Source organism: Lissotriton vulgaris, chromosome 6, assembly GCF_964263255.1.
Source record: "Lissotriton vulgaris chromosome 6, aLisVul1.2, whole genome shotgun sequence".
NCBI lineage: Eukaryota > Metazoa > Chordata > Amphibia > Caudata > Salamandridae > Lissotriton > Lissotriton vulgaris.
The window spans coordinates 1,791,687,516-1,791,700,047 of NC_141694.1; the positions used below are offsets into that span (position 1 = coordinate 1,791,687,516).

Below are 12,532 nucleotides of genomic sequence, written 5' to 3' on the forward strand. Positions count from 1 at the left end.
CAGCACTAGCTCCAGTAGAGAAATGGGAGTTTGGGGCTGCACAATGTGTGGTCGCATCATAAAACGCTGTTAGGAACCGCCGACCTCCAGTCGGTTGGTTCCTACACCAAAACAGTGTTGGGCGGACTCAAGTCTGCTCGACATCGTAATTAGGGCCATGAAGTTAAAAGTATTAAATCTTGAAAATGTTAACATATAACATTAATATAATGTAAATTAAATATGTGTAATATCTAAAAATATATATGTAAATATACTAATTTCAACAAACACACACATGTATGTGTGTGTATGTTTATATACACATATGATGTAAAACTATTTTACAAAATATTAATTTTAATTTATTTAATCATTTTCTAATTTGTTTTAAATTTACTAATATAACATACTTATATATATTTACATACACATACAAAATAAGTGAAAATGTAACAAATAAACTACTAAAACATTCAAAATATTGCCAATTTAATTAAGCAAAAATGCATTTTCCAAAAACATCTTAAATATATTAATTCATATATATAAAAATATAAAATTAAGTACAAAGACACATAATAATCATAGTATGTATTTATACAATATGAGCAACACTATTAAACTCCTACTCGTCTGTGCAACAGTAGAGAGAGAGTAGTTCACCTCAAACAAATAACACATTTGAACAACTCTATAAAATAAGCGAAAATATTAAAATGTAAATATAAAAATATTATTAATTTAATTAAAATACCACACTATATTCTCACAAACATCACAACCAACAATTAAAATGTACTTAAAGTAAATAAAAAGTATAACAGAATTTATTACAATTAACATATTAAGTAATAAATAAAACATTTAATAAAAAATGATAAACATTTTTTACATTTATTATTTCTTAAATATCTTTCCACCCTATTCTCCTACAAATACAACATACACAGCTAATATATAACATATACCAATAAATGTATACATTTTTTCCGAAAGTATAAATTAATTAAATACTTCAATTACAATTAATAACTAGTTATTACTTAATTAACTTCCCACTCTATTCCTTTGGAAACGAATGAACACACACCTAAAATATAACTTAACAAATATGATAATTTCACAATTTACATATTTATCAATTAAATAAATAATAACAAATTATAAATAAATAATGTTATAATTAACTTCCCGTCCTATATCCCCAAAAACCTAACAACCTGCACCTAAAATATATGTTCACAATTATGATATTTACACAATTTACATCCTTAATTATTAAATAAACAATTAATTTTTATTAAAATTAATTAATAATTCATTATATTTATTTAACTTCTCTCCCTTTACCCCTACAAATACCACAAACTGCACCTACATTAAAATCATTTAAATGTATTAAATATTCAATTTACATAATCATCATTTAAATGATTAATTATAATTAAAATTAATTCCTGATTAATTATATTTAATTTACTTCTCACCCTGTACCCCTAGAAACCCACCAACCCGCTACAACACCAAAAATTACAGTTAACTATGAAATTGCATTTAAAAACAACAAATAATTGACAAACTACATTAACAATATAAAAACAATATAAATCATACAATTAAAACATATACTAAAATACAACAATATTTTTATAAATGATATGAACAAATTTTATATTTTTAACATCGATTGTACTTGCCTTAGAAAATCGATATTCTTGTCAATGATATTCCCGCATCATAATTAGGCCTGGGTGTGAAATTCCACTCCGCTCGTGGAGTTCGCAGAGTTTTTACTACTCCGTGTAGCGGGTGGAGTTCTGAAAACTCCACGGAGCAGAGCAGAATCTTTACCCTGCTCGCTAACGTTAAGTTGGCGAGCGTGAGCAAGGAAAATCTTATTCCAGACCACTGTCGCGGCTGAAAACCTGAATCTCAGCCTGATCCAAGTGAGGTTCCACTGGAGCGAAGATGAGGGTCCCAACCCTTCTAGACAACAACTCCCGGAGGAATATACAGTAACTCACTCACAGGAAATTGAGGAGAATAAATCATAGAGTGACCACCACTCTTCCCCAGATGTAAAAATATGCAACGTTGTAGTGTGGAACAGGGTAAACAGAGAGCTGAAAATAAAAATACAAACTGATCTTACTGGCTAATTTCAAATAACAAGTATTAGAACATTAATGCATGTCAATTCCAGTGAAGTAGTCCACTTACCATCTGAAATGCCCCAGTCTCTCATGGAAAATCACAGACAATAGCTGATATCACAGATATGTCTAGAGAGAAGTTGGAGATGGCTGCCAGGAGAATGAGCACTGAAGGGACGTGGGAATACAAGGTTACTCAGTAATTACAGGGTGTTTTACGAGTGGGAGCTCAACAGGAGGGAAAAGGTGTGGAGGTAGGCTATAGAGCAATTACTATACGGCAAGCTGATCGGCCCAATGATGGCAGTTGAGCGGAGCAACAACGCTACTAGATTCTATGAACAAAAGGAAACTCCAAACTTGGCATGCTGGCCGGCTCCGCGGGGAGAAGGAGCGGAGCAGCACGCGCACGTATTCAAGCTGGGGGGACAAAAACATGTATGGCGTGGCACGCTGGCTGGCTCCGGTTGGGAAGGAGCGGAGCAGCTGCACACACGCGTTACGATAGGGAGACAAGAGCAAGTATGGTGTGTTGTGCTGGACGGCTCCGATGGGGAAGGAGCGGAGCAGATGCACACATGCGTGACATGCCCGTGAACAAAAGCAAGGGCAGTGCGACTCTCTGACCAGCTCCGATAGGGGAAAGGAGCAGAGCAGAGGAGCACACGCTTTCCGGCTGACGTTTTGTGATGCGATGGCCGGCTCCGATAGGGAAGGGCGGAGCAGCAGTGCAAACGTCAGGCAACAGTAATCCTCCCTTGGTACGGAACCAAAGGAGGAAGCAGGACTCCAAGGGAATTACAGCTAATGTTCTCAAGGAGTATCAAGATAGGAAGAAGAGGAAGGTTAGTCTAAAGCAATACAGCGAGAAACAGGAACTTGATCGGATCAAGGGGTGGGGCGTGGTCACGTGTCAGGAACAGTAAGCCAAGCATCGGCTTACGGTGGAGACGGCCTCCTATGTGAGTTAGGGGCCATCACAAAAGTAAATGCTTGGTGAACTAACGAAGTCTTTGATCATGCATCAATGTTCTAACATTCTGTGTATCCCAGCAGCGCTGCCCAAGGCTTGAATCCTAACAACCACCTCCCGTTGAGATTTCTCAATGTGGCCGGTCACAGATGGTCGCTACCGCTCGCATTGGGAAACCTTCGGTTCACATTGAGGCAGCTGCCACTTGAATAGAACATCTAATTGAGCAGTAGAAAGAAGCTGCGCCTTCTTGCGCTGCGTGTGGTGCTGTTTGCACTGATTTTACAGCGCAGGACAAACATATGGCACTTAAAATGTTTTTAGGTCACTTCGCAGAGTTCCATGTAGCGGTACTCCACGAATTTTGCCCAGGGCTAATCATGCTATTTGTGTATCACAATATTTAAACCTTGGTATTTCTGTGTCTCGATATTTTATTCAATATTTTGTCCGAATACCTACTTACAGCATTCTCTGTATTTTGCTCATCACCCAAGGCATAATAGAAGCAAATCACTTATTTTATTATGTAATCTGCTATTTTTTATATTTACATGTTAATATTGGAGCGCTCTCTGCACTCTTTCTGCACTACAGTACAAAGTGAGGAAGTGATTTTATGGTGATTAAGCATAATCAACTTAGAGATGTTCCCTTTTCAGAAATTTCAGATGATACCAATGCATACTTCATGGATGAGATGAACCAGGCGTTCGAAGGGGTGAGATCCATGAAGAAACTGAAGGACAAGGCTGGAACAAAGCACCAAGCCATCATTGAAAGACTGGAGGAAACAAAGCGCAATAAAGAGGTGAGTATCCCAAGCTCCTCTTGCAGAACCGGCTTAGTCACGGCACATACACAAAACAACATGGCTGCTATGGAAACATGCTCCTCAATGCAGAAAATCTGTTTGCAATTCTAAGGGCCTGATTATGACATTGGGGGTGTTGCACCGGCTGTCCACCGGCACATCACCACCAAAGCCACTCAAAGACCGCCCGCCTGATTACGAGTTCAATTCATGCAGGCAGATGGTCCTTTTGTCTTTCCGATGGCACTGCCCTGAAAAAAGGGCACCGCAATAGGAAGGGCAAAAATATTCCCCCACAGCATGGACTTTGAAGTCCATGTCGTGCTGGAAATGGGGGTACAAGCAGACAGGGAGAAACCTGTTCTGCCCCCCTGAATGCAGCCCCATGGCGGTGGGGATAGGGGCCCTTTAGGGCCCCCTTTGTTCCCCTATCCTTTTTGTGGCAGGCTCAGCATATTACATTGCACCTCCGTCGTGCAGAGGAATGGTGGTTCCCTGGTGCAGACGATAGTCCAGTGCCAGTACGGCGGTGAAAGTCGTAATCTGGCGGCCACCACTGCTGCGCCACCGCAAGAGTGGTGACTGCATTCGTAATCCGGCCCTTAGTAATGATCATCATTTTGCTGAAGTGAAAATGGTGATTTCTTGACTGCAGACTGGTCGTTATCTTTCAGAATCAATACTTTGAGCAATGTGTTTTTCTGAATGAAAAATGAAGCAAAAACTGATTTTCGTTACTTGAAAATTGTGCATTGAAGAAATGTTTATGTAGAAAGAAAGCTTACAGTATTGATGGGCAACATAAACAAAAAGCATTTTTGAATACTGATTTATGAGAATTTGAAGTTGTTTCACAGTAGTAAACTTTTACAGAAGGTAGGAACACTAAGAAAGGACTACAGACACCAGGTAGTCATATTGATGTAAGTTTGCGAGATTGGTTTGTGAAGTTGTTAATTGCCAATCTTATCTGATTTTACATTTATGTTGAAATTGCGTGGTGTGACTTGTTATCTCACTTACTCTCCGCAATTTCTATTCATCTCTCTCGTTCATCAAATTAAAGAGGGAGATGTGTTATACTTGTCCCTGCTGCCCAGCTTAGAATGTGTGATGCAAGAGCCTGTTAGAATGTTCTGTGTGGATGTCTGGCAGTTGAATGTGGGCTGAGTGGCAGGAGGCCACTCCTGGTGGGGTTTCCCCTTTATATATCTTACTTACCATCTTACCTGAATAAAGGAGCATCAAGAAAGCCTATGGACTACCTGGCCTTATTTACAACATTTTACTAATTGTAATAAACTATTTCTTAAATATTCCAATTTGAGATGCTTAGAGGCCACGTGTACTACAGATAACTACTTTGCTCATTACAAAATGCACTACCGAAAACCCCACAATATTCTGTTAAGACTTAGCCTAACTTGAAAAGATTACGTCCAAGAATCAGTTCATGCCAGATCTGGGAGTTAGTTGCCAACCTAGACACTTTCTGCAAATCTTAAATTTGGATTATTCCTTTTTTGTGTGTGCTCTAGCTAGCAGATTCTCACACATGAGCAACATTTGGGCTTGAATGATGGCCTGGCATTGCACAATTGGCTCTGGATTTCATTCAGATACACCACAGCACATTGCCAAAGCACAGTACCATTGGTTGATGACAGCCACATCTTTTACCAGGCAGCCACAGCTTATTTTGCTCAAATTCAGTGATTAGAAGAAAAGGTAAAAATGAAAATGAATGCAGATTATGTGAAGCTCCTCTGGGTTGTTACTCCTGTCATCCCTTTAGAGCTAATTTCAAAGCACCCGGTCTCAGGGTTTCTATGTCATCACGGACAATACCTCCAACTTTGGGCCTGATTACGACTTTGGCGGTGCAGCGCCGGGTCCGCCGTGTCGCCGCACCGCTAAAGCTGTGGTCAGACCGCAAGCCAGATTTTAAGTTTCCTCCTGGCTGGCAGGCTTTGCTTTTGACATTGCCACGGCAGTGCCCTGATAATGGGCACTGCAATAGGAACACCAAAAACATTTCTTGCAAGGCATGGGCTGTAGACTCCATGCCATGCTGGAACTGGTGTGTATGCACACATGAGTCAAAAGTTGTGGCCTCCTGTGTGCATCCACAAGGCACATGTAACCGCCATGAAACCCATAGCGAGAAGTGTGGCTCAATGGTTAGAGCGGCAGACCCTGATGCAGAGGTCTAGCCCGGGACCAGGGTTCAATTCCCCGGCCCGGCTGGTCCTGGGCTCAAAATTCCACTGACCTGATAATTCTCGCCTCGGTGCCTATTCCAATCATGGAGTCCCACTCTGCAACTCTGGGCAACAGCTTGCTTAATCTCCACAACGGCCCCCACAATGCTAAGGATGCCTGGCCTCCACCTTGGGGGTGCCCAGGAGTGGATGCCTCACAGGGAAAGCCAGGATGGGTTCCACAGCGGTATTCAGACAAGTGCCTTGAGACCCTTGCGGGTGAGTAGTGCGCTATACAAGTATCAATTTACATTTACACATTTACATAGCGGAGAGGAAACTCTCTGAAGTCCCGCCAATCATATTAATGCCTCCTGACCGCAGCATCACCGCCAGGGAATGGCGTTTCCCTAGCGGGGCAATGGCGATCCGACTGCCCTTGTTGTAATAGGGCGACCGCCATCGACACGCCCCTGTGAGTCTGAGGGTTGATGGACCACCGGACTCTTAATCAAGGCCTATGTATTTATAACCTGAAAATCATTGCTATCATGTGTGTTACTTTGATCAGTTCAATGCAAACAAGTAAATGCCATAGACTGTCGCACAGGAGGCCAGGACTGGAACCAGTGTCAATGATGTCATGGAATGAGGTGGCCTGTCTACCAGGTAGCGAGCCACTGAAGTGAAAAATGGCCATTAGATTGGTCACCAGACAGTTTTTCCACTTTTTAGAATTTCAGACTTTTCAAGACATTCCAGTGTGATGTTATGTGAATACCGCACAGCTTCGTTGACTTCTGTGAATATGGTCTTCAGCCTTTCACCCCTGGGGGATGTTTGCAGTAATGGCTGGTGGAAACATTCTTTCAGGTTGTTAATCTACAACATATCAGCCTGTGATTGCACAATACAGAAATTAAAGTTGGTCATTTTAATATAAAACATGCTAATTCTGCAATATTTTATGGGCCATTCTCCAACTGGTCCAATAATATTAATTGTGTATATGGGTGTCAGTGCCACACTTCTGTTTTTGTTATTTTTTTAAGGAGTTCACTAATGTGGAAAGCACTAACTTTGTTTTGCAATCCAATAGTAGCGATGCAAACTTCCACACATCATAGAATCCACTGTCAATTACACACGCGCAACACACACCACACATGCATAACACACACATTTGCAATATGTAAACTGATTGGAGACAAGGGGCAAGGAAAATGTGAAAAGAGAGAAAACTGATACTGGATACCTGTACTTTGACTCCTCTGTTTGAGGAGCTTTAGAGTTTGAGGCTGACGACAAATATAATGAACTTAATTTCATGTACATTCTAGGTGACCTCTATGTAAGAAATAAGAATGAATTTGAAAGAAGATGCAGGAGCCACAACTGTTTATGATGTGGGTCTGTTGTCTATCAGAAGAGAATAGAAACAGATCAGCTGCTAACATAGCTTGCCCAGCAGTAAGGGGGCTTATTTACAAGGCCATTGCGCCACTTTTGCATAATTTTTACCATGGGAAAAGTGACACAAAAGTGGCGCAAGGGGCTTGTAAATCTGCCCCTAGGTATTTTGATTGGTTGGTAGTAGCAGAGGCGCTGAAGTAATGCAAGGGCAAACCTTAAGAAAAAATAGAAATATTGTATGTCTGTACTTTGATCTTTACTAGCCAGTACCTCTTTGCTTTTACTTTATCATGTCTTTACTACTCCCACCAAATCATTCATTGAAATGTGGATTACTGTGTCCTCTATACTTCATCCTTCCTTCACCGTGACCTCAACAGAGCTCAATACCTTACCTTAATGCTACCTTTTTTACATATTATATTTAAATTAACGACAACACATTTCATTAAAACTAACCCATACCTTATCTCAGAATGGTTTTTTTAATTAATAGCCTACCACATTCTAACGCCAGCCCTAATCCAACCCTAATCTCAATTACATTTTACTCACTTTTAATGTATTTAGTTGAAATAAAAACATATTGCAATCCCAATACAAACTCTGTGCCACACTCCTGAGGCGATTTGTTATGTCTTTGGCTCCTTTTTCCTACAAGAATCATTTTCTTGAAGACACTGACCCCATTCATATGTCTAAACAGCAGGGTAGCATCATGGCTGTTGGGAAATTGTGTCCTTATCCGAGGCAATCCAGAGAGATTTAAGGAGCGAATTCTGGATCTAGCCCTCAGCGCTCTAATCCTACATTTATTTCAGTGAGAATAATTGAAAATGTAGTTACGTCAGTGCATTTTATATAAAAGGGTTCTTAGTCAACACATAAATAAAATTTCATTTGAAATAACAAAAATATTAATGATGTTCATTCCAGCTACTTAGTCCTTACCATTGGAGTAGATTTGGCTTAATATCTCACCTGTTAAAACTGTCAAGTATTCTCAACTAATCCTTATCTGCATATCTGTGCTCTTCTAGATTTCCAGAAAGAGCCCTGATGTTGATATTCACTTTGTCTAGTATTTTTAATGGTAACACAATGTGTAGTCGGTTTCTTATTCATATTCACTACTCATCATCTGCCTTATCCATAAAATCTAACTATATACCAATGACACTCCTTATGCCATTAGATGCTGTGGTTCTGTTGCAGAGTACAGTATTCTTAATCCTAATACTCAGCTTTTGCTTAAAAATACACTCACTAAATATGCTGTGGAAAGTTCTCCAATATCATTTGTGATGCCAAATGCTTTATAAACCAGTGATAATAAACTTGTAAAGTAACAGGGCCAAGCTGCATTTAATAGATAAGGCCCATTAAAACCAAAACATGTCTCCTGGTTGCTGGTGTCCCTTTTAGAGGATGCATGGCCTAATAGTTTGGACTAACCTATTCCTATTAGGGCAGACTAAGGTCAATCTGGTTTACATGCAATCAGCCTCCTGCATATTGGCAAAAATGAGTTAAATGGTGGCTTTCAAAATGATAGAAGAACATTTTCCTTGTTGTAGGAATGTACATGCATCCATTAAATAAATATGAACATGCACTAGTTGCAACTTCATTTTCAGAGAATATGCAATAAATATGGATCAATAGCAATAAAATGAACAAAACAATACATTTAGACAGAGATATGAACATATATATGGAAACCATAATATTCAGACCACCCTAATTGAGCAGTTGTAACATTTAAAGTAATCCGGGCCTCTATAATCATGTGATGGGGAAGACCAAATTAAATGGCAGGGTTGGCTGAATTTGCAGCAAGAAAAAGCAAATTACTTAGTGTAATGTGGTACATTTTCTGATAGTTTTACCTTATTTTGTCATCTTTATATAGGTTAACACTGTCAAGGCAAAGGTTAAAGCAAATTAGTACCAGTTTAACAGTCAAAACAGAAATAAGCAATAGATAGGGGACCAGTTAGGCTTTGCAAAGGGCTTGCCACTACGCAGCAACATGAGTCCCCGTATTTTATTTTGCTCCATTTGAGCTAGAAAGAACATTTTTTTATTGAAATCTGCAGACTATGCAGCAGATGATTTTGTGTGAGCATGAAACACATCCTTAACTATGTGTAAAACGCGCAGTCATCCAAGTTGCATAATTCCTGTGGCCTTGACAGTAGTACATAATCACTTTCAAGCCTTTTAAACATCTGATCTCATTCACTTAAACACAAAGATACTTACTACAAGGAAGTTAAAGTACATACTTTCTGCATATAGGTGATATGCCCTGTATCCCTATTAGGTTATGCAAGTAGCTAGGAATCAGGCAAAAGGTACTGGGGCACTTCTATAAATACTTTTACCTTTCAGCTTGAGGGGACAGTTCCACTTAATACTCTCAGTGAATCTTATTGTGAGGAAATATTATTGTTTAGTGTGGTTTGCAGAATGTCCAACAAGCATGGTAAAGATTTCCGCTATAATTTATCACACATTTTTTTCTTGATTAATAGTTATTGTATATAGCCTGAAAACCTGACTGAATTGTACAGTTTGGTGGGTTGATGAGCCTTCCTCTAAAAATCAGTTTATTTCACCTTCAACCCAGCAAACAACGTGTTAGCTAATATGTGATGTCTCAGGGGGCAGAGGATGAATAACTGTTATTGGGTAAAGAGAGTGATGGAGCATTGATTTCCCATGATCATTAAGTATTAGACCACCTTGACTAATATACTTTTTAGCCGCTTGGTGTGAACACAGAGAAATTCAGTGACGCCTCCAAGACTGTAAGTCATTCACTGAATTGGCAATTAGTTCTATATGGTATAAAGTACCCCCAGCTGTACATTATACGGCTATAGTAAGTCTCTGAGGAGTTCCTGGTCTTAGAGACTGACAATGCTTGAGGCAGAGCTTTATAAAGTCAAGGAACTACCAGGTAACTTGCAATATGCTATGCCATACAGGAGGAAGTACTTTATCTCTTATAATACTCGGTCACACCATCACCCTTAAATCTTGGATGTCCTTCTCTATCATATAAAAGAAGTAGTATAGATGAATATGTCGTGTGAAATTAAACAACCAAAAAGCACAGTTAGCAATTTGTTGTAAAACATATATTAGAATCAGTTCAATGTGATACTGAAAAAAATGCTGTAGCTCAAAAGGTAAAGAAACAGACAGATTCTGTTTCCTACAATGATCTATATCATGTAAATAATAAACATTTTACCATGAATATCTACTTCTGCTGTTCATTTTAGAAACAAAGATCAGAAAATCACTCCTACTGCTCTCTGCTCGGCTAATAGAGTCAGAACCATGAGGTTGCATGCGATCTTCAAGCTGTGAGGATCTGCGAGGAGAACTCTTCGCTCCGGGAAAACTGGGAAACCAGCTTGTCGCAATTTCAAGAACCCCGCTGCCTCATCGGCCCCATCGGATTCTACCAGCCACATCAGCGTCTTTGGGCCCACGGGCCTTGTTGGCGGACTGCAGACGAGGGATTGCCAGCAGCTGGGAGTAGAGGACGGCCAAGGGAAGGGAAAGAGCGGCAGTAAGGCTAGGCCAGCGACAGTACCCGTTCTGAGGCGGAAGTAGCTGGCATCATCTCGCCTCCCACTTCTGACAGTAAGAGCCCAATCCCGAAGGCCCTGAGATCACGCAGGCCTCCACTCCCCAGACCTAAGCCCCTGATAGTATTGCTCTCCGAGCCCTGTCTTGAGAGTCACAGGAGGCAGGGGTGTGCTGAGCCTATAGCCCAGCCCTGCCACTGCCCCCCATTGCTACCATCTGGAATCTGTCTGGAACCTGGGGAAAATAAGGAAGAAAAGGAACTTTGGGACAAAAGGAACTTTGGTAGAACAGTTTCCCTCTGACACCATAAGAGTATAGGTGAGTCTTTTATCTTGTGGTTGTGGGAAAAGTACATCACTTTGTACCCTCCGGGGCCACTAACCCATTAAGCAAGAAGTTTACGAGCCTGACTGGAGCCACAATTGGCACAAGCATTGGCACTTGTTTTGGAGGAGAGAAGGGCTGAAGAGGGAGCTCAGCGAGGTTGGAGTGGAGTTAGACCCAGCAGCGTGGGTGTTGTTCTGGGTTGAGCCCCAGATCATGGAGGTGGCCCAGCTAGGTCTGGATGCAGCTTGTGGTCTGGGTGAGCTCCCTGCCTGTGCTGTCAGTTGCCATTCTTGCGCCTGGTGTGCACAACGCTGAGTCCGTACATGGGATGTCTCCACCACAAAATTCGGCAATCATTTGAAAAATAGGACCTCCGTAAGGCCGCCTTCAGAATTCAATCCACCAATATAACTACTTAGTAAGAGCCCAAAACACGGATTCAAAGACCAAGACATTAATATCATTAATTGTATCTCAGGAGGACCTAGAATACAAAAGAAGCTGGGGAGAAGCGTCCAACAGCATTAAAAAAAGTAAGTTCTGTTAGTCCACTTGGAGGCTGGTTTACAAGCTACCTTTTAAGTTGCAGGGCAAGAGCCTACTTAGTCAATACAAACAGGCAAGTCTACGACAGAGGCCGAAAAAGACAAAAAGGAGACCAGGGATTACAAAATCTACCAACAATTCTTGTCATACACAAGGACTAGCCAACGACACACAAGCCCAATGTAAGTCAGCACTTGCTGCACCTCCCGTCCCCTAAGGCACAACAATTTGCAGGTACTTTACTGTAGTGCCCACTCTGCTGACAGCTCTCACGAAATGGCAGCCAAGTGATAATTCTTTATTGTCTCGACTGACTTCAAATGGACAGGGAGACCAATTATCGTAACACCAAGAAGTCGAACAGGGTGATAGAGCGCGGGCTCACCTGCTCGTTTTACCATACTCACCTGGGCCCATAAAATCATTCACACTTTGAACAGGTAAACCTTCGCTTTAAATCAGAAATATAACCTTCTTTAGGACCTATACTCTTGACTTACCAATCCTAGTCACTGGT

General features: G+C 40.7%; 1 protein-coding gene across 1 annotated transcript in view; it reads left to right on the forward strand.

Annotated features, from left to right (window-relative positions):
* The window catches only part of CLU (clusterin), a 170,120-nt gene that overhangs the window by 80,251 nt on the left and 77,337 nt on the right, over positions 1-12,532 (forward strand). Inside the window, exon 3 of the mRNA XM_086928054.1 lies at positions 3,771-3,919. Coding sequence (XP_086784180.1) covers positions 3,771-3,919 — 149 coding nt within the window. The remainder of the gene's footprint in view (positions 1-3,770; positions 3,920-12,532) is intronic.